This window comes from Zootoca vivipara, chromosome Z (genome assembly GCF_963506605.1).
Source record: "Zootoca vivipara chromosome Z, rZooViv1.1, whole genome shotgun sequence".
Taxonomy (NCBI): domain Eukaryota; kingdom Metazoa; phylum Chordata; class Lepidosauria; order Squamata; family Lacertidae; genus Zootoca; species Zootoca vivipara.
Window position 1 is genome coordinate 3,586,833 of NC_083294.1, and position 22,960 is coordinate 3,609,792.

Consider the following 22,960-nt stretch of genomic DNA (forward strand, 5'->3'; position numbering starts at 1 on the left):
GACCCCACCCTGTCCCGACCCAGGAACTATCCTGGACCCTCAGCCCAGTCTGGAAAGGCGAGCTGAGATGCTGTGGACGGAAGCTTTCCTACGTACAGGACCAGTGTGGCCGTCACAAGAGGGCGCTGTTTTGCAATTTCTCCTGTGCTCCTGTGCTTCATCCGAGTTGTGAGTTCTGGAACATGTGGTTTGGGGGCTTTTACGTGGCCGAGGTGTGACACCTGCCTACGCAAACAATACGGGGTCACTCTCATATTCGCTTGGGACGTTGTGTCCAAATGTGAACGCAACCGGTCAAGCAGTTCCGGAGTAAAGTGGAGACCCACCCACATGCCCTTCTTACATTTATATATAGTAAAGTTAACGTTGCCCCTGACCATCAGGTCCAGTCATGTCCGACTCTGGGGTTGCGGCGCTCATCTCACTCTATAGGCCGAGGGAGCTGGCGTTTGTCCGCAGACAGCTTCCGGGTCATGTGACCAGCATGACAAAGCTGCTTCTGGCGAACCAGAGCAGCGCACGGAAACGCCATTTACCTTCCCGCCGGAGCGGTCCCTATTTATCTACTTGCACTTTGATGTGCTTTCGAACTGCTAGGTGGGCAGGAGCTGGGACCGAGCAACGGGAGCTCACCCCGTTGCAAGGATTCGAACCACCGACCTTCTGATCAGCAAGCCCTAGACTCTGTGGTTTAACCCACAGCGCCACCTGGGTCCCTTCATTTATATATATATAGATGTGAAATGGGCTTGTGTGCTTGTCTCCGCCTCTCACCAAAATTGCTTGACCAATGCCAATAAAATTTGGAGACAACGTCACATGCGAATAAGTGAGTGTCCACAGATGACACCCCAGCGCAAGGTAAAACCCCGTTTTGGGGACCTCAAAACTCAGACAGCAGACACTGCCGGGCATGCTGGGAAATAGAACCCAGAAGCTGCGTCTCCAAGGCCGGGACAGAGTCCATCCTGGGAACCAGAAGGCCGAACCTGCATCTCAGCAACCTGCATCTCAGCAACCAATATGCTATAATAATAATAATTTATTATTTATACCCCACCCATCCGGCTGGGTTTCCCCAGCCACTCTGGGCGGCTTCCAACCAAATATTAAAAACAGTACAGCATCAATCATTAAAACCTTCCCCAAACAGGGCCGCCTTCAGTTGTCTTCTAAAAGTAAAAGAGTTGCTTATTACCTTGACATCTGCTGGGTGGGTGTTCCACAGGGCAGTTGAAACGACCGAGAAGGCCCTCTGTCTGGTTCCCTGTAACCCCCACCTCTCGCAATCAGGGAACCGCCAGAAGGCCCTCAGTGCAGGATCTCAAGTGTCCGGGCAGAACGATGGGGGTGGAGACGCTTCTTCAGGTATACTGGACCGAAGGCCATTTAGGGCTTTCAAGGTCAGTACCAACACTTTCAATTGTGCTCGGAAACGTACTGGGAGCCAGTGTAGATCTCTCAGGACTGGTGTTATGTGGTCTTGGCGGCCGCTCCCAGTCACCAGTCTAGCTGCCGCATTGTAGTTTCCGAGTCACCTTCAAAGGTAGCCCCACGTAGAGCGCATTGCAGTAGTCCAAGCGAGATATAACCAGAGCATGCACCACTCTGGCGAGACAGTCTGCGGGCAGGTAGGGTCTCAGCCTGCGTACCAGATGGAGCCGGTAGACAGCTGCCCTGGACACAGAATGGACCTGCGCCTCCATGGACAGCTGTGAGTCCAATATGACTCCCAGGCTGCGCACCTGGTCCTTCAGGGGCACAGTTACCCCATTCAGGACCAGGGAGTCCTCCACACCTGCCTGCCTCCTGTCCCCCCAAAACAGTACTTCTGTCTTGTCAGGATTCAACCTCAATCCGTTAGCCGCCATCCATCCTCCAACCGCCTCCAGGCACTCACACAGGACCTTCACCGCCATCACTGGTTCTGATTTGAAAGAGAGGCAGAGCTGGGTATCATCTGCATACTGATTAACACCCAGCCCAACCCCCCTGATGATCTCTCCCAGCGGCTGCATGTAGATGTTCAAAAGCATGGGGGAGAGGACAGAACCCTGAGGCACCCCACAAGTGAGTGCCCAGAGGTCTGAACACTCATTCCCCAACACCACTTTCTGAACACGGCTCAGGAAGAAGGAGCGGAACCACTGTATGACAGTGCCGCCAGTTTCCAACCCCTCTAGACAGTCGAGAAGGATGTTATGGCCGATGGTGTCAAAGGCCGCTGAGAGATCCAGCAGATCTCTTATATGCTATAACTGCCAGAACGGCATTCCTCCACAAAGCGCCACGCTGAGATCCTGCCCCTTGCCACCCACGGCCCAAAACACCACAGCTCAGGTTTGCAGGGAACGGAGGTAGGGACTCGCCTGCGTTGCAGGGAACGGAACAGCGGACCTACAGCAACGCGTGGCCGGCCCAGCTAGTTTTCTTTTATTTTTTAAAAGGAGAGAGGAGGCTGGAACCTCCCAGCTTAAACTGACAGTGACATAGAGGATTCTAGAGTTCTACACACTATTATTTCCCAAAGGACAATAGGAGGGGAAAGCATTTCAGATATTGTTGCTTGGAAGCACAACCTCCTTGTGGAATAAGATGGCAAGATTATTGCTTTCTTCAGACTTTAGCTTTTGAGCAATCACACAGAAACTGCTGAAGCAATTGCTTTATTTGGGACAGGGGAAATTTGTAGTGGTAGTTCTCCACTCCATCCAGTGCTTTTCACATAAGTTCCTAAGTCATCAAGAAACACATGTTTTGTAACTGGAGAACACCGCTGTCTGCTATCACAAAGGCGGGAGACCCCACATACACCAAGTCTCCATTTGCTAAAATGAAAGAGGCAAAAAGAAGGGGAAGAAATGGAGGCAGTGAGATATTTTACTTTCTTGGGTTCCATGATCACTGCAGATGGTGACAGCAATCCTGAAATTAAAAGACGCCTACTTCTTCGGAGAAAAGCAATGACAAACCTAGACAGCATCTTAAAAAGCAGAGACATCACTTTGCCAACAAAAGGTCCGTCTAGTTCAAGCTATGGTTTTCGCAGTAGTGATGTATGGAAGTGAGAGCTGGACCATCAAGAAGGCTGATTGCCGAAGAATTGATGCTTTTGAATTCTGGTGCTGGAGGAGACTCTTGAGAGTCCCATGGACTGCGAGAAGATCAAAGTGATCAATTCTGAAGGAAATCAGCCCTGAGTGCTCACTGGAAGGACAGATCCTGAAGCTGAGGCTCCAAGATTTTGGCCATCTCATGAGAAGAGAAGACTCCTTGGAAAAGACCATGATGTTGGGAAAGATGGAGGGCACTAGGAGAAGGGGACGACAGAGGACAAGGTGTTTGGACAGGGTTCTCGAAGCTACCAACATGCTCCAAGACTTTGGCCACCTCATGAGAAGAGTAGACTCCCTGGAAAAGGTGTTCTCGAAGCTACCAACATGAGTCTGACCGAACCGTTTAGGGCTTTCAAGGTCAGCACCAAACCTTTGAATTGTGCTCGGAAACGTACTGGGAGCCAGTGTAGATCTCTCAGGACCGGTGTTATGTGGTCCCGGCGGCCGCTCCTAGTCACTAGTATAGCTGCCGCATTCTGGATTAATTGCAGTTTCCGGGTCACCTTCAAAGGTAGCCCCACGTAGAGCGCATTGCAGTAGTCCAAGCGGGAGATAACTAGAACATGCACCACTCTGGCGAGACAGTCTGCAGGCAGGTAGGGTCTCAGCCTGAGTACCAGATGGAGCTGATAGACAACTGCCCTGGACACAGAATTGACCTGCACCTCCATGGACAGCACCTCCATGAGTCCAAAATGACTCCCAGGCTGCACACCTGGTCCTTCAGGGGCACAGTTACCCCATTCAGAACCAGGGAATCCTCCACACCTGCCCGCCTCCTGTCCCCCACGAACAGTACTTCTGTCTTGTCAGGATTCAACCTCAGTCTGTTAGCCACCATCCATCCTCCGACCGCCTCCAGGCACTCACACAGGACCTTCACTGCCTTCACTGGTTCTGAATTGAAAGAGAGGTAGAGCTGGGTGTCATCTGCAGACTGATGGATACCTGTCCCCAGTCTTGAGTTCCGTGCGGGAGGAGGGCCAGGGAAACCCATGGGAAAGTCAGGTGTGAGGTTTGCCGGCTGCCCCTGTCCTCCTCAGATCCTTGACGGACCCATGACAGTTGTGGAAAACATGGACAAGATGGTTTCCAGCCTCCACCAGCTCCTGAGTGCAGAGAGGCCCAAAGTTGCCATCCGGAGTAAGAATGTCGGTGACATTTCCTTCCTTCCTTAATTCCTTACTTTCCTCCTTAATTCTTCCTTCCTTCCTTCCTTAATTCCTTCTAATTGCAAAGCAACTTCTTGGGCTTTGCCCGCCATCTCTTAAAGACTTGAATTCCAGCTGGCTATTTTTAGAACCCACGCAAGCCTGGCCTCCCCTTTCTCATATCTACATCACAAGGATAATAAACCATGTTAATATTTCATACCAGTGTGAAATATGTGGGGGTATCCATTCAACATCTGTTGTCTTTAGGGTTTCGGGAGTCCCGCAGTGGCCCTTTCAATTTGTAATTTGAGTTTTATACTGAATTAATCAGCAGTTTATCTTCTTTAGTAAAAAACATTTTCCCCAGTATCCTGAATTTACATTAACAATTTATGTTGAATTACCTGCCAAGGCAGAAATGTATGATTCTAGAACTACCGTTCAATAAGGCGGGCTCCTCTTATTTCATTCTTATATGAGCAGCTGCCGCCGCCGCACTTCTGCTGGATAAAATCTCACATTACAGAGCCAGCCTCCACCTGAAAGGAGCTACAAAAGGCTTTCAAATTGTTACAAGATAAAACAGTGATCATGGAACCCAAGAAAGTCAAATCTCTCACTGCCTCCATTTCTTCCCCTTCGATTGGCCAGGAGGTGATGGGACCAGTGGCCATGATCTTGGTTTTTTTGATGTTAAGCTTCAGACCATCTTTTGCGCTCTGCTCTTTCACCCTCATTAAAAGGTTCTTTAATTCCTCCTCCCTTTCTGCCATCAAGGTTGTGTCATCTGCATATCTGAGATTGTTGCTATTTCTTCCGGCAATCTGAATTCTGGACTGGACGAATCCCAAGCCGCAATTCAGATTACCGGAAGAAATATCAACAACCTCAGATATGCAGATATCCCAAGCTGGAATTCAGATTGCCGGAAGAAATATGAAATGATACGGAATAAAATTAGGAAAGGAGTACGACAAGGCTATATATTGTCTCCCTGCTTATTTAACTTGTATGCAGAATTCATCATACAAAAGGCTGGACTGGATGAATCGCAAGCCGGAATTCAGATTGCCAGAAGAAATATCAACAACCTCAAATATGCTGATGACACAACCTTGATGGCAGAAAGTGAGGAGGAATGAAAGAACCTCTGAATGAGGGTGAAAGAGGAGAGTGCAAAATATGGTCTGAAGCTCAACATCAACAAAACTAAGATCATGGCCACTGGTGCCGTCACCTCCTGGCAAATAGAAGGGGAAGAAATGGAGGCAGTGAGAGATTTGACAGATCCTGAAGCTGAAGCGCCAAGACTTTGGCCATCTCATGAGAAGAGTAGACTCCCTGGAAAAGACCCTGATGTTGGGAAAGATGGAGGGCGCAAGGAGAAGGGGACGACAGAGGAGGAGATGGTTGGACAGTGTTCTCGAAGCTACGAACATGAGGGAGGCAGTGGAAGACAGGAGTGCCTGGCGTGTTCCGGTCCAGGGGGTCGTGAAGAGTCGGACACGACTAAACAACAATGAACACAAATGAACAGGCATATTTAATTTGCTACTGATACAAGTTGTAGCAAACAGAACCGAGATTTGACTGGAAGCCAAGTTCAAGCAGGATGAACGCTATGAGTAAAAAGCCTTGATTCTATCCATCTTCTTAATCCATCCTCTCACAGCTGCAGTAAGGAGCTGGATCCGTGTGGCAGCAAAAAGGTGGAAATGGACAGAGAACCAAAAATAAAATAAAAAAGGCAGCGTGCAGAATTGTGAACGGTGTTATAACAGCAACCCTCTGTTGGGTATTAAGGTGTATCTGTTCGTTGTTTTACTGTCAACAGGGAAAAAAAATCAATCTTAGAGGCAGGGGAAGAGTCCGCAGGCACATCATTAAAGTATTCTGGGGAATTCCAATAAAACCTCTCTCCAAAGTTCACAAGAAATATTCCCCTCCTCCACTTAGAATTTCTTGGCTCTTTGCATACAGAAAATATTTTGCATTAAAAAATCTTGCTTGCTGCAGAAGCACCAAACCAGTCTTGCATTATGGAGAAAAACATTTTTTTTCCAGGAAAATCTCACCATTTCCTTCAGTTCATAGAATCATAGAGTTGGAAGAGACCACAAGGGCCATCCAGTCCAACCCCTGGCCAAGCAGGAAACACCATCAAAGCATTCTTGCCATATGGCTGACAGCAACGCGTTACCGGGTCAGCTAGTAGAATCATAGAGTTGGAAGAGACCACAACAGTAACGCAACTTTTGTTTGAATACTTGGCTCCGAAGAAATGCATCAAAAATAATAACCTGTCTGGTGTCCCTACTCTGCGAGGAGTGAAAAGCGATCACCAGACTTTGACAGTCCACTGTGAGCAGACCTGCTCAGATACAAGTTTTAAATGGCACTAACTGGGTTAAGCCCAGAGCCTAGGGCTTACCGATCGGAAAGTCGGCGGTTCGAATCCCTGCAACGGGGTGAGCTCCCATTGCTCAATGGCTCCTCCTCATCCTGGAGAGAAGTGACTAGAGGGGGGCCATCTTTATCAATGACTTGGATGACGGGCTTGAGGGCACCCTGAGCAAGTTTGCAGATGACACTAAATGGGGAGGGTGGCTAATACCCCAGAGGACAGGATCACACTTCAAAATGACCTGAACAGATTAGACAACTGGGCCAAAGCAAACAGGGAGAAATGTAAAGTATTCCACGGGCAAAAAATATATATGAAAGGATGGGTGACACCTGGCTTGAGAGCAGGACATGTGAAAAGGATCAAGGAGTCTTGGTAGACCACCAACTTGACATGAATCAACAGTGTGATGCAGCAGCTCAAAAAGCCAATGCAATTCTGGGCTGCGTCAATAGGAGTATAGCATCTATACTCTAGGATTCTAGGATTCTATGCTCGGTCCCAGCTGCTCCCAACCTAGCAGTTCAAAAGCAAGTCAAAGTGCAAGTACATCAATAGGTACCGCTCTGGCGGGAAGGTAAACGGCATTTCTGTGCGCTGCTCTGGTTTGCCAGAAGCGGCTTTGTCATGCTGGCCCCATGACCTGGAATCTGTACGCTGGCTCCCTCGGCCAGTAAAGTGAGATGAGTGCCGCAACCCCAGAGTCCTTCACGACTGGACCTAATGGTCAGGGGTCCCTTTACAGTTCAGCATACATTTTCAAATTCTTCTTGTTGTTTTTTAGTCCTTTACAAAAAAAAAAGGACTCCACAGGACTCCTCTTTTGTGCATACCAGGTAGAAGGAGTTTCGTCAGTTCCACTGATGAAGGAAAATCCAAATTAGTATCCCTAATTATGTTTGTCCTTAAGAGAGGGAAATGCGGAGAGGGATTTTGGAGAAATACCAGCAGACTACCTCTCCTGGTATGCCCCTGCGGAGAACCTTAAGGTCCACAAATAAGAACATTTTGGAGATCCCGAGACATAAGGTAGGGCCAGGGCCTTTTCAGTATTGGCCCCGACTTGGTGAAACGCTGTCTCACAGGAGACCAGGGTCCTGCAGGATTTGACATCTTTCTGCACGGCCTGCAAGATGGAGCTGTTCTGCCTAGACTCAGTGTGACCCCTGTTTCCCTCCCTATGGTTTTGATTTGGACTATTTTGGCTTTCGCCATCTCACCCCTTGCTTTTTCCTACAAGACAAACTGCCGTCCTTGACAGTCGCCAACAGGTTTACCACTCCTATCCGTCAATCACCCATTCCCACCACCCTTCTGAGTAATATCCCTCCCCACCCTCTGACTATACATAAGGGTCTGGGGACTCCTGTTTCAGTGTACAGCGGAACCTCAGTTGACGAACGCAGCAATCCGTTCCACGGAGGCATTCGTAAACGGAGGCATTTGCTCCCCAAAGGCACACTTCTGCGTGTGCGCGAATCACCGATAGAGCTCTTCTGCGCACACTGTGCAGATCGCTGCTGCGCATGTGCGATCTGCGCATCCGCCGCGGAACCTGGATGTAAACACTTCCGGGTCAGTGGCGTTCATAAACAGAGGTAGGGGTAAACCGAGGTTCCACTGTACAGTGGTGCCTTGACTTACAAATGATTCAACAACAGATTTTTTCGACTTGCGAATGGGGCAAATGGTCGTGCTTACGAATTTCTCAACATCCGAACGGAAACCGCGGCGGTTTTAATTAGGGTTTTTTCGACTTGTGTACATGCACACGAAAGCTCATACCTATGACAAACTTAGTTGGTCTCCAAGGTGCTACTGGAAGGAATTGTTTTTATTTTTTTGTTTCGACATCAGACCAACACAGCTACCTACCTGTAACAATTATTATTACAGTATATCCCTGCGTATAAGACTCCTTTTTAACCCAGAGAAATCTTCTCAAAAGTCGGGGGGGCTGGCTTATACGCCGGGTCGTATTTCTTATACGGCGAGTATATCCCAAACTCTATATTTTAACTGGGAAAGTTGGAGGGTCGTCTTAAACGCCCAGTCGTCTTATACGCCGGAATATATGGTGTTGTTATTATTATTACACAAATCTTCGCAATTCCTGCCCCAGGAAAAAAAAAGCAGAGGGGTTGCCGCTAGTGCAGGGCATCAAGAGCAGACTCACAAAGCAGTGGGCCATCCCCCCCCACCCTGTAAAGGGGCCTGTTTTTGAAAGGCATTCTGCATAAGCTGTGTGCCCTGCCAGTAGGGACGCCAGCTGCCGTCTCCCTTGATCTCCACCGTCTGCTGGCAAACCCCCCAGCAAGCGGCCACCTTCCGATGGAGTCATTAAAACACCAAGTTTCAAATGGGGGGATTAGCCAGAAGACACCCACCACCTGAGCCCCGTGTCAGGGACACGCGGGCATTTTGATCAGCCCCGCTAATGAAGCCGGCATTCATATGCAGCCTGTCGCCACTCCGGAGGAAGCCTAAAGGAGACTGATGAGGCGCCAGCACCTGATCAAGTTTTAAGTTTCGGCAGTTGTCAAAAAAACAAAGAGAAGCTCCCCGCTATCGGCAGTGTCGTCGGCCATTAATCAGGCGCCTGGCCGCAAATAATTAGGTCCATAATTTCCTTCACTCTCCACAAAGTCCCCCCATCTGAGCCCTGCTATTTCACACCCATCCTGAACGACAGATCCTGAACTTTCCACCATTTAAGTCCAGAAATAAAAACAGTGGTCCCTTAATTTATGAATTTGATCCGTTCCGAACAGACCTTCGTAAGTTGAAAAAATTGTAAGTCGAAGCCAATGGGGAGGGGGAAAATCTCAAGTCGAAAAAATCCTATCTAAACCACATCCAAAATGGTGGACGGAACTCTGTTCGTAACTCGAAACATTCGTAGGTCGAGTTATTCGTAAGTCGAGGTACCACTGTAATAATGATGATGATGATGATGATGATGATGATTATACCCTACCTATCTGGCCACTCTGGGCGGCTTCCCAAAGAAGTATTAAAATACAATAATCTAATACAATACTCTTGAGAGTCCCATGGACTGCAAGAAGATCAAACCTATCCATTCTGAAAGAAATCAGCCCTGAGTGCTCACTGGAAGGACAGATCCTGAAGCTGAGGCTCCAAGACTTTGGCTACCTCAAGAGAAGAGAAGACTCCCTGGAAAAGAACCTGATATTGGGAAAGATGGAGGGCACAAGGAGAAGGGGACGGCAGAGGACGAGATGGTTGGATAGTCTTCTCGAAGCTACAAACATGAGTCTGAGCAAACTGCAGGAGGCACTGGAAGACAGGAGTGCCTGACGTGTTCTGGTCCATGGGGTCACGAAGAGTCGGACACGACTAAACAACTAAACAACTATTCTATTCTATTCTATTCTGATCTATCCTGAGAATGCTTGATAGACAGCCTCTCTGGCAGGGGGTTGGGCTGGATGGCCCTCGTGGTCTCTTCCAGCTCTATGATTCCATGATTCTACTAGCTGTCCCGGCCACGCGTTGCTGTCAGCCATATGTCAGGAATGCTTTGATGGTGTTTTCTGCTTGGCAGGGGGCTGGACTGGGTGGCCCTTCCAACTCTATGATTCTAAGGGCTGTCACACTTGGCATCAACAGAGCCACTTGCTACCTAAAACTCAAGACGCGGTCAGAGGTGGGGGGGACGGACGGGGGACAAGCCGTGCTGGTGTGAGGATGCCTGAGGCAGTGGGAGAAGCATCAGCAAGTCATCTTCAAACGACAGAGAGCCCGGGCTATAGAAAACCTGCAAAAATTGGCTAAGCCCACAGTCCTGGTTTCTTTTGCTTTTTTCAGTCGAACATCTTCAAAGTCTGCTATTCTCACTGTAGGGCAAAGCATCTGCCAGAACAGGTTTGATCCTCTCGGCTTTTGGCAGCTCTCCACTTGAAATTCCAGCAAGAGAGATTTTTTCAAGTTGCTATTATTGCCTGTCAGATTTATAAATATTGTGCGCTGTGTGTTGTGGCACGGCTCTCTGGGGACGCCGGCACATGCCAAAAGCGTAACAGAACGAAGGGGGGAGGGAACGGGTCCTCGTCTTCAAATAAATGCTAATTTCTTTAACGGCACTCACACGATGCTTTTGGTGAACGGCTTCAGTAGGACAGAATATATATCCGAGGGGGAGGGGCTGGTTGCCCTTTCCAGCGGTATTCAGCAGCTGATTTCATTAAGCTTCTTTAATTAGATTCCAGATGCTAATTTTCAAGTTGGGACTAGAGGGTGCAGGACAGTTTTTGCCTTTGAATTGTTACTCCGTGATGTGATGGTCTTGGAGAACGCCACTGCCCTTTCAAAGCTCTATTGAGACATTCCGACAATCAGCCAAGAAAGGAGCTGCATTAATCTTGACAGAAAAAAATAGTAGAATGGAATAGAATAGAATAGAATAGAATACTATTGGCCTTTAAGCAACTAGAAACATAGAATCATACAATCATACAATCATAGAGTTGGAAGAGACCACAAGGCCCATCTAGGCCAACCCCCTACCAAGCAGGAAAGACCACCAAAGCATTCCTGACATATGGCTGACAGCAACGCATGGCCGGGTCAGCTAGTAGAATCACAGAATCATAGAGTTGGAAGAGACCACAAGGGCCAGCCAATCCAACCCCCTGCCAAGCAGGAAACACCATCAAAGCATTCCTGACATATGGCCGTCAAGCCTCTGCTTAAAGACCTCCAAAGGAGGAGACTCCACCACACACCTTGGCAGCAAATTCCACTGCCGAACAGCTCGTACTGTCAGGAAGTTCTTCCTAATGTTGAGGTGGAATCTTCTTTCTTGTAGCTTGAATCCATTGCTCCATGTCTACTTCTCTGGAGCAGCAGAAAACAACCTTTCACCCTCTTCTATATGACATCCTTTGATATATTTGAACATGGCTATCATATCACCCCTTCACCTTCTCTTCTCCAGGCTAAACATACCCAGTTCCCTAAGCCGTTCCTCATAAGACATCATTTCCAGACCGTTGACCATTTTGGTTGACCCCTTCTGGACACGATCCAGCTTGTCAGTTTCCTTTTTGAACTGTGGTGCCCAGAACTGGACACAGTACTCCAGGTGCGGTCTGACCAGAGCAGAATACAGTGGTACTATTACTTCCCTTGATCTAGATGCTATACTCCTATTGATGCAGCCCAGAATCGAATTGGGTTTTTGAGCTGCTGCATCACACTGTTGACTCATGTCAAGTTTGTGGTCTACCAAGACTCCTAGATCCTTTTCACATGTACTACTCTCGAGCCAGGTGTCACCCATCCTTTCATTATTATTTTTTGCCCAAGTGGAGTACTTTACATCATCCAAGTCATTGATAAAGATGTTGAATAAGACTGGGCCCAAGACAGAACCCTGTGGCACCCCACTAGTCACTTCTCTCCAGGATGAGGAGGAGCCATGGATGAGCACCCTTTGGGTTCGGTCAGTCAGCCAGTTACAAATCCACTGAATGGTAGCATTGTCTAGCCTGCATTTTACCAGCTTCTTTACAAGAATATCATGGGGCACCTTGTCAAAGGCCTTGCTGAAATCAAGGCTATATCCACAGCATTCCCTTAATCTACGTCAGGCACCCCCAAACTTCGGCCCTCCAGATGTTTTGGACTACAATTCCCATCATCCCTGATCACTGGTCCTGTTAGCTAGGAATCATGGGCATCGTAGGCCAAAACATCTGGAGGGCCACAGTTTGGGGATGTCTCAACACACAAATCTGGTCCTGAGGATTTCACCCTTGACAAGCTGGGAGAAGAAAACCACTAAGCCTAAAAAAAAGTGACTTCAATACCAGTCTCCACTTTAAAAAAAAAGTCAAGGGCTTTGTGAAGAACATGCACAGACTCAACAATCAACCATACCTTCCACTTTTGCACTCATAACTCAAAGAGCCAGGCACAAAATATCTGGAAACACCAGCATTTGAGGAAACATCAGGTATGTGTTTAACACAGGCGTCGTCAATGTTTTCTGACCGTGGGCCGGAGGATTCTCGGCGCCCCGGACATGGGCATGGTGCCGGAAAAGGCTTCTGCCCATGTCCTTCTCAGTAGTGGCGCCTGCCCTGTGGAACGCGCTCCCATCTGATGTCAAAGAGAACAACAACTACCAGACTTTTAGAAGACATCTGAAGGCAGCTCTGATCAGGGAGGCTTTAAATGTTTAATAGATTACTGTATTTTATTTTTCTGTTGGAAGCCGCCCAGAGTGGCTGGGGAAACCCAGCCAGATGGGTGAGGTATTATTATTATTATTATTATTATTATTATTATTATTATTATTATTATTATTATCCATAGAGGCGCGGGTCAATTCTGTGTCCAGGACAGCTGTTTATCAGCTCCATCTGGTACGCAGGATGAGACCCTACCTGCCTACAGACTGTCTCACCAGGGTGGTGCATGCTCTAGTTATCTCTCGCTTGGACTACTGCAATGCGCTCTAAATGGGGCTACCTTTGAAGGTGACCTGGAAACTACAACTAATCCAGAATGTGGCACCTAGACTGGTGACTGGGAGCGGCCGCCAAGACCACATAACACCGGTCTTGAAAGACCTCCATTGGCTCCCAGTACGTTTCGGAGCACAATTCAAAGTGTTGGTGCTGACCTTGAAAGCCCTAAATGGCCTCGGTCCAGTATACCTGAAGGGGCGTCTCCACCCCCATCGTTCTGCCCGGACAGTGCCGAGGGCCTTCTGGCAGTTCCCTCGTTGCAAGAAGCCAAGTTGCAGGGAACCAGGCAGAGGGCCTTCTTGGTGGTGGTGCCCGCCCTGTGGAATGCCCTCCCATCCGGTGTCAAAGAGAAAAACAGCTACCAGATTTTTAGAAGGCATCTGAAGGCAGCCCTGTTTCGGGAGGCCTTCAATGTTTAATAGATTATTGTATTTCATTTTTCTGTTGGAAGCTGCCCAGAGTGGCTGGGGAAACCCAGCCAGATGAGCGGGGTAAAAATAATTTATTATTATTATTATTATTATTATTATTATTATTATTATTATTACTACTACTACTACTACAGTACTACTATTATTGTTGTTGTTGTTGTTGTAGTAGTAGTATAAGACGACTGGGCATAGAAGACGACCCCCAACTTTTTCAGTTAAAATATAGTGTTTGGGATATACGCACCGTATAAGAAATACGACCCGGCGTATAAGACGACCCCCGACTTTTGAGAAGATTTTCCTGGCTTAAAAAGTAGCCTTATACTCAGGTATGTACAGTATACAAATATACAGTGGAAGTACAGGAGGCAGAGACAAGTGTTTACCTCCATATCAGGCTTGAATTTGTCTTCAAAAACGGCCATGGCTGCCAAGGACCCTGAACCTGAAAAAGCAAGGAGAAGTTTCCATTTTAATTTTCACCATCATTGCATCCAATACAGCAGGCACCCCCAATCTACGGCCCTCCAGATGTTTTGGTCTACACCTCCCATGATCCCTCGCTAACAGGACCAGTGGTCAGGGATGATGGGAATTGTAGTCCAAAACATCTGGAGGGCCGAAGTTTGGGGATGCCTGCAATACACCATTATGGTTTTCAAATGAATGAAGAGAAAAGGCAACGACAAGACTTTACAAATACAAAAAAATTTTAAAAACCCTTCCAGTAGCAACTTAGAGACCAACTAAGTTTGTCATAGGTATGAGCTTTCGTGTGCATGCGCACTTCTTCAGATACACTGAAAGAGAAGTCACCAGACCCTTATATATAGTCAGAGGGTGTATTTACAAATACTAATTGACATTCCCATACATTTGTTTCGCTACTGTGGGAGAAGAGCAATGACAAACCTAGACAGCATCTTCAAAAGCAGAGACATCACCTTGCTGACAAAGATCCGTCTAGTTCAAGCTATGGTTTTCCCAGTAGTGATGTATGGAAGTGAGAGCTCGACCATCAAGAAGGCTGATCGCCGAAGAATTGATGCTTTTGAATTATGGTGCTGGAGGAGACTCTTGAGAGTCCCATGGACTGCAAGAAGATCAAACCTATCCATTCTGAAAGAAATCAGCCCTGAGTGCTTACTGGAAGGACAGATCCTGAAGCTGAGGCTCCAAGACTTTGGCCACCTCATGAGAAGAGAAGACTCCCCTGATGTTGGGAAAGATGGAGGGCACAAGGAGAAGGGGACGACAGAGGATAAGATGGTTGGACGGTGTTCTCGAAGCCACCAACATGCTCCAAGACTCTGGCCACCTCATGAGAAGAGAAGACTCCCCGGAGTCAGCTTGTCAGTGTCCTTCTTGAACTGTGGTGCCCAGAACTGGACACAGTATTCCAGGTGAGGTCTTACCAGTGGTGCTATTACTTCCCTTGATCTAGATCAGGCAGTGGTGCTATTACTTCCCTTGATCTAGATCAGGCATCCCCAGACTTTGGCCCTCCAGATGTTTTGGACTACAACTCCCATCTTCCCCAACCACTGGACCCAGCTAGGGATCATGAGAGTTGTAGCCCAAAACATCTGGAGGGCCGCAGTTTGGGGATGCCTGATCTAGATGCTATACTCCTATTGACGCAGCCCAGAATTGCATTGGCTTTTTGAGCTGCTGCATCACACTGTTGACTCATGTCAAGTTGGTGGTCTACCAAGACTCTTAGATCCTTTTCACATGTACTGCTCTCAAGCCAGGTGTCTCCCATCCTGAATTTGTGCCTTTCATTATTATTTTTTGCCCCAGTGTAGAACTTTACATTTCTCCCTGTTGAAATTCTTCTTGTTTGTTTTGGCCCAGTTGTCTAATCTGTTCCGGTCATTTGGAAGTGTGATCCTGTCCTCTGGGGTACTAGCCACCCCTCCCAATTTGGTGTCATCTGCAAACTTGCTCAGGATGCCCTCAAGCCCTCAAGTCCTTGATGAAGATGTTGAATAGGACTGGGCCCAAAACAGAACCCTGTGACACCCCACTAGTAACTTCTCTTTTTTATATATAATTATTTTTATTGGTTTTTCAGAAAGAAATACAAAATAGAAATAGAAAAACACAAAAAATAGAAAAAATACAACAAAAACAAATCACAAAACATATAAAAAGAACAGAAATTCCATACATCATTTACTATTATAATTCTTATATCAGTGACTTCCTCCTTCCTCCCGTCCACGTTTCTACTAGTAACCATTTCAGCACTCACGTTTTAAGCATTCTTCACGTTTTCTAATACTAAACTTATATCTATTATCAGCCCTATTTATTATTTAAAATCTATGTATTTATCCATTAACACTTAACTCTAAAAATCACACATCTTATTCCTTATATCTTTAAACTATTGCTTCTGTAGCGTCTTTGTACTACCACCACCTTTATTGTCCATTTTTTAACTTATAATTCTTTTCCAAATAAGTGTTAAATTTCGTCCAATCTTCTTCCACTGTCTTCTTTCCCTTTTCGCGGATTCTCCCAGTCAATTCAGACAGTTCCATATATTCCATCAGCTTCATCTGCCCCCACTAGTCACTTCTCTCCAGGATGAGGAGGAGCCATTGATGAGCACCCTTTGGGGTTCGGTCAGTCAGCCAGTTACAAATCCACTGAATGGGAGCATTGTCTACCCCGCATTTTCCCAGCTTCTTTACAAGAATATCATGGGGCACCTTGTCAAAGGCCTTGCTGAAATCAAGAATATCATAGTCACTACTCTCCAGGATGAGGAGGAGCCATTGATGAGCACCCTTTGGCTTAAATAGGTAAAGGTAAAGGGACCCCTGACCATTAGGTCCAGTCGTGACCGACTCTGGGGTTGCACGCTCATCTCGCATTATTGGCCGAGGGAGCCGGCGTATAGCTTCCAGGTCATGTGGCCAGCATGACAAGGCCGCTTCTGGCAAACCAGAGCAGCACATGGAAACGCCATTTACCTTCCCACTGTAGCAGTTCCTATTTATCTACTTGCATTTTGACGTGCTTTCGAACTGCTAGGTTGGCAGGAGCTGGGACCAAGCAACGGGAGCTCACCCCGTCACAGGGATTCGAACCGCCGGCCTTCTGATCAGCAAGCCCTAGACTCTGTGGTTTAACCACAGCGCCACCTGGGTCCCTCTCCAGGATGAGGAGGAGCCATTGATGAGCACCCTTTGGCTTAAATAAGCTTATCTTAAATAAGCTTTGTTCAGAAGAGAATGCGAATCTTCCCCGCACAGACATCATCGTCATGATTCAGTGCAGCCCAGACAGTATTTCAGGATAAAGTTAGCTGCAATTTTTTACGCCAATTAGGAGATTTTTTGGCATTTATTACTTTTTAACTTCTTTTGCATACCGCTCTCTGTTTAGCTGGGTCGCCCAGAAAGGCGTCTTTTCCATTTAAAATGATTTGTGGTCATCGCTTGACCACCTCGACGGTTTAGTTACGAGAAAAAGGCGGCGATTAAAGAGTTTCAAATGAGGTGCCCTGCTGGTTTTATCAAGTCGGCTGTATGTCTAATGAAAAAGCAGGCGCTGACAGTGACATTGCTGAAAAAATACAGGTCTTATCTGAACCGTTTAAGGAGGCCCAATTATAGATCAAATTGGAAGGGTAGAGGCAGATTTACAGACACAAATCAAGGAGCGTGGTAATTCTGACGAATGTGACGAAGTCTCCTCCCGTTACGGAATATTGCTGCGGTTCAGGATCATTACCCTTAAAGTACCAAATACATCACATTTATAAACAGCATGGCGCACAAACCATCTTCTTAGACTCCAGGCATGGGCTATTCCTGATTTCAGCAAGGCCTTTGACAATGGACAATAAAAGTCACTCCGAAATAAAACTCTCCCAGGGTAGGGCTGCTGTAGAGAGCCAGGAGAGAATGTAATCACAAGCCACAGGGCCATCATTTAAATATAACCGTAATCTTGTATAGCATCTTGGCAGATTTATTTTATGAGATAGCAAGAGAGGGAACATTATCAGAGAAAGGAAGGCAGAATCGTTTTGGGGCTTAGTTTTCAAAATAGTATGAATCACTTTGTTCTTTCATTTAGGCCTCAGTAAAATATTCTTGTAAAGAAGATGGTAAAATGCAGGCTAGACAATGCTACCATTCAGTGGATTTGGAACTGACTGACTGACCAAACCCAAAGGGTGCTCATCAATGGCTCCTCCCATCCTGGAGAGTAGTGACTAGTGGGATGCCACAGGGTTCTGTCTTGGGCCCAGTCTTATTCAACATGTTTATCTACGACTTGGATAATGAGCTTGAGGGCATCCTGAGCAAGTTGGCAGATGACACTAAAGTTTTTCTGTTTCCAATGCATTCCTATGGGAAACCGCTTTTCCTATGGGAAACTCGACTTACAAAGTTTTCGACCTAGGAGTGTGCATTTGGAATGGATTAAATTCGTACGTCGAGGTCCCAATGTATTTTAGGACTTGGCCAATAAATTATTATTATTATTATTATTATTATTATTATTATTATTATTATTACTGATAAAGGTAAAGGGACCCCTGACCATTAGGTCCAGTCGTGACCGACTCTGGGGTTGCACGCTCATCTCGCATTATTGGCCGAGGGAGCCGGCGTATAGCTTCCAGGTTACTGATAGTTACCGATAATTAATTATTATAATGCAATTCTGGGCTGCATCAAGAGGAGTATAGCATCTAGATCAACGGAAGTGATAGTACCACTGTATTCTGCTCTGGTCAGACCTCACCTGGAGTACTGTGTCCAGTTCTGGGCATCACAGTTCAAGAAGGAGACTGACAAGCTGGAGTTTGTCCAGAAGAGGTCAACCAAAATGGTCAAAGGCCTGGTCTTTAAGCGGAGGCTTGACAGGCATGTGTCAAGAATGCTTTGATGGTGTTTCCTGCTTGGTAGGGGGTCGGACTGGATGGCCCTTGTGGTCTCGTCCCACTCTATGATTCTATGTCCAGACATGTGTAGAAGCGACTTCCGGTGCCAGGCTACCCGTGTCTGCATGTCTGGGTACCAGAAATCGCTTTTAGAGGACATCTGAAAGCAGCCCTGTTTAGGGAAGCTTTTAATGTTTAATAGATTATTATGAGCAATTATATAATTATTGATAATTATTACTGATCCACCCCCCACCTCACAAATCCTGCCACCACCGATAACGCCACCCCCACGGACCAGCCCACCTCCACAACAGCCCTAGCCCTCTCCAAACTAACTCCTGCGACCCACTCCACACCCCCACACCCCACGGACTTACACCCTCCACACGCCTCTCCACAAAGACCCATGACCCTCATGGACACTAACTCCCTTGGAATCCCGCCCCACCACAAACCCCCACTACAACCCTCTACCGCCAAGTCCCTCCACCCACAATACACTCCCCCACCAATAACAAAAAACCCTAAGGACCCTCACCCCCTCCTCAACCCTCCCCTCCCCCACCAATACCAGGACCACCCAAGGAACCTCACCTCTCCTCAACCCGCCCCTCCCACCCCCCTAATACCAACACCACCCAAGGACCCTCACCTTTCCTCAACCTGAACCTCCCACCCCACAAATACCAGGATCACCCAGGGAACCACACCTCCCCTGGGTGGGGGTTACCGGGAAGAGGGATAAGCTGGGGTGGGGGAAGAGGGGGTGTTATACGTCATGGGTCGGGACAGGGTGGGGGGAAACAAAGGGATAAACTAGGGTGAGGGGAGGAGGGGGCGTGATACGTCATGGGTCGGGACAGGGTGGGGGGAATCACAGGGATAAGGCAGGGGTGGGGGGAAGAGGGGGTGTGATGCGTCATGGGTCGGGACAGGGTGGGGGGAATCATAAGGATAAGCCAGGGTGGGGGGAGGAGGGGGCGTGATACATCATGGATCGGGACAGGGTGGGGGGAACACAGGGATAAGCCACGGTGGGGGGAGGAGGAGGCGTGATACGTAATGGGTCGGGACAGGGTGGGGGGAATCACAGGGATAAGGCAGGGGTGGGGGGGAAGAGGGGGTGTGATGCGTCATGGGTCGGCACAGGGTGGGGGGAATCACAAGGATAAGCCAGGGTGGGGGGAGGAGGGGGCGTGATACGACATGGGTCGGGAGAGGGTGGGGGGAATCACAGGGATAAGGCAGGGTGGGGGGAGGAGGGGGGTGATACGTCATGGGTCGGGACAGGGTGGGGGGAATCCCAGGCGTAAGCCAGGGTGGGGGGAGGAGGGGGCATGGTATGTCATGTATCGGCACAGCGTGGGGGCAGTCACAGGGATTAGCCACAGTAACGCGTGGCAGGGCCAGCTAGTTATTCTATTTTGGACTTGTCCATTTGCACACTGCAGTTAGCCGCCTTTTGAACAGAAAGCTTGCAGTGAAGCAGCCTTCTGCATCTTCCAGCGTTCAAGAACCTGTTTGCTGCTGCGCTTCTGCCTGCCATGCTGGCCAACGAATAAATGCACGGCCAGGAGAGTAACGTTTAGATCTCTCTAATCCATCAGTGTCAACGGTCCCTGACAGCGCACTTCTTCACAAACGCTCATTGTTATTCAATTTGCCGTTCCTCCTGTGTAGATGGCCGGGGCTCATCGATCGGCATCATTTTTCACTCTGCTCCCTGGCTGAGAGAGGCCTGGTCTCTCGGTGGCATTGCCTGCGCCGCAGACAAACACTGCCAAGGCAAGAACAGCTGATTTATGAATATGAAACAATACGGGTGCCGAGAGATCAGCCGTAGCCACAAGAGACCACCAGAATGCGCCTTGCTGCTTCTTGAGTCTGAAGCGCAGGCTTTGAGCCCTTTAATTGTATGCACGCATTTCATTATATGGCCATGCCAGAAGCTGTTCGAGACAAGCCAGCCATCAGACAATCTTGCTTCGTCTGCTGAAATCCGCATTTGTCCTTTGTCAGCATAAACACTTTAATTTGATGTTTTCACTCCTGAGTAAGCACGGAGTGCGATTTAAACTCCTCAATTGGAAGAATGAAGATCTACCATTCGGTGGATTTGAAACTGGCTGACCAACCGAACTCAATTCTTGATTTCAGCAAGGCCTGTGAAAAGGTGCCCCATGATATTCTTGTAAAGAAGCTGGTAAAATGCAGGCTAGACAATGCCACAATTCAGTGGATTTGTAACTGGCTGACTGACCGAACCCAAAGGGTACTCATCCATGGCTCCTCCTCATCCTGGAGAGTAGTGACTAGTGGGGTGCCACAGGGTTCTGTCTTGGGCCCAGTCTTCTTCAACATGTTTATCTATGACTTGGATGATGGGCTTGAGGGCATCCTGAGCAAGTTTGCAGACGGCACCAAATTGGGAGGGCTGGCTAATACCCCAGAGGACAGGATCACACTTAACCTTAACAGATTAGACAACTGGGGCAAAGCAAACAAGATAAATTTTAACAAAGAGAAATGTAAAGTACTCCACTGGGGCAAAAAAAAAATGAAAGGAACAATTACAGGATGGGAGACACCTGGCTTGAGAGCAGTCCATGTGAAAAGGATGCAGCAGCTCAAAAAGCCAATGCAATTGTGGGCTGCATCAAGAGGAGTATAGCATCTAGATCAAGGGAAGCCCGATGACGCGGTGCGCAGAGTGGAACCGGACCATGAGGGTGGCAGGGTCGCTTCCCAGCTCCCAGGAGGACAGGTGAGTCGGGGGTGGGGCTCTTGGGGGCGTCCTGGGGGAGCTATATTTCCATGCACCCCACCCCGTTGAATTTTAACAAGGAGAAGGGTAAAGTACTACACTTGGGCAAAAAAAAATGAAGGGCACAAATACAGGATGGGGGACACCTGGCTTGAGAGCAGTACATGTGAAAAGGATCAAGGAGTGTAGACCACCAACTTGACATGAGTCAGCAGTGTGATGCAGCAGCTCAAAAAGCCAATGCAATTCTGGGCTGCATCAATAGGAGTATAGCATCTAGATCAAGGGAAGTAATAGTACCACTGTATTCTGCTCTGGTCAGACCTCCCCTGGAGTACTGTGTCCAGTTCTGGGAACCACAGTTCAAGAAGGAGACTGACAAGCTGGAACGTGTCCAGAAGAGGGCAACCAAAATGGTCAAAGGCCTGGAAACGATGCCTTATGAGAAACGACTTAGGGAGCTGGGCATGTTTAGCCTGGAGAAGAGAAGGTTAAGGGGTGATATGATAGCCATGTTCAAATATATCAAAGGATGTCATATAGAGGAGGGGGAAAAGTTGTTTTCTGCTGTTACAGAGAAGCGGACACGGAGCAATGGATTCAAGCTACAAGAAAAAGATTCCACCTCAACATTAGGAAGACCTTCCTGACAGTAAGAGCTGTTCGACAGTGGAATTTGCTGCCAAGGAGTGTGGTGGAGTCTCCTTCTTTGGAGGTCTTTAAGCAGAAGCTTGACAGCCATCTGTCAGGAACGCTTTGATGGTGTTTTCCGCTTGCCAGGGGGTTGGGACCGGATGGCCCTTGTGGTCTCTTCCAACTCCAATGATTCTATGAGTCTACTAGCTGACCCGGCCACGCGTTGCTCTCAGCCATATGTCAGGAATGCTTTGATGGTTTTTCCTGCTTGGCAGGGGGTTGGACTGGATGGCCCTTGTGGTCTCCATCTGTATGATTCTATGTCCAGACATGCGTAGAAGCGACTTCCGGTGCCAGGCTGCCCGTGTCTGCATGTCTGGGTACCAGAAATCACTTTTCAAGGACATCTGAAGGCAGCCCTGTTTAGGGAAGCTTTTAATGTTTATTAGATTATTGTATTTTAATGAAGCTGCCCAGAGTGGAAGGTTCAGGATCTGTCATTCAGGATGGGTGTGAAATAGCAGGGCTCAGATGGGGGGATGTTGTGGAGAGTGAAGGTAATTACGGACCTAATTATTTGCGGCCAGGCGCCTATGATTCTAATTCTATATATATTTCGTATCAAATCAAAGATTTTGATTGGTGGGGTGGATGGGGAGTGGGCGGGATTTTGGCAGTATGTTGGGTGTTGTTTGTTGGATGTCCACTGGAGGGGGCAATTTTTTTTGTATACAAATCCAGGTTTCTACCTGTCCTAGGTGTGTGTGTATGGACAATGTAAGTGGATAGAGACACTGTCACATGCGCTCCCGATGTTGTGGGCAAATTTGAGGAAGGTCAGGTAAGCGGTTGTGGAGAAAGGTTCGTTGGAACAAACATGCACCCTCTACTTTTTTTTATATATAGATGCATCTCTGGCTTATTTGTGGGGCATAGGAATTCATTCATCCCCCCCCCCCAAAAAATATAGTCCAGCTCCCCACATGATCTGAGGGAGGGTGGACCGCCCCGCAGCTGAAAAGGGTTGCCAACCCCTGCTCTACAGC

The 22,960-nt window shown here is 47.8% G+C and overlaps 1 protein-coding gene across 1 annotated transcript in view; it reads right to left on the reverse strand.

Moving 5' to 3' along the window:
* LOC118083838 (proteasome subunit beta type-7) overlaps positions 1–22,960 on the reverse strand; it is a 51,989-nt gene that overhangs the window by 14,088 nt on the left and 14,941 nt on the right. Inside the window, exon 6 of the mRNA XM_035112792.2 lies at positions 13,989–14,047. Within this exon, the coding sequence (XP_034968683.1) occupies positions 13,989–14,047 (59 nt within the window). The remainder of the gene's footprint in view (positions 1–13,988; positions 14,048–22,960) is intronic.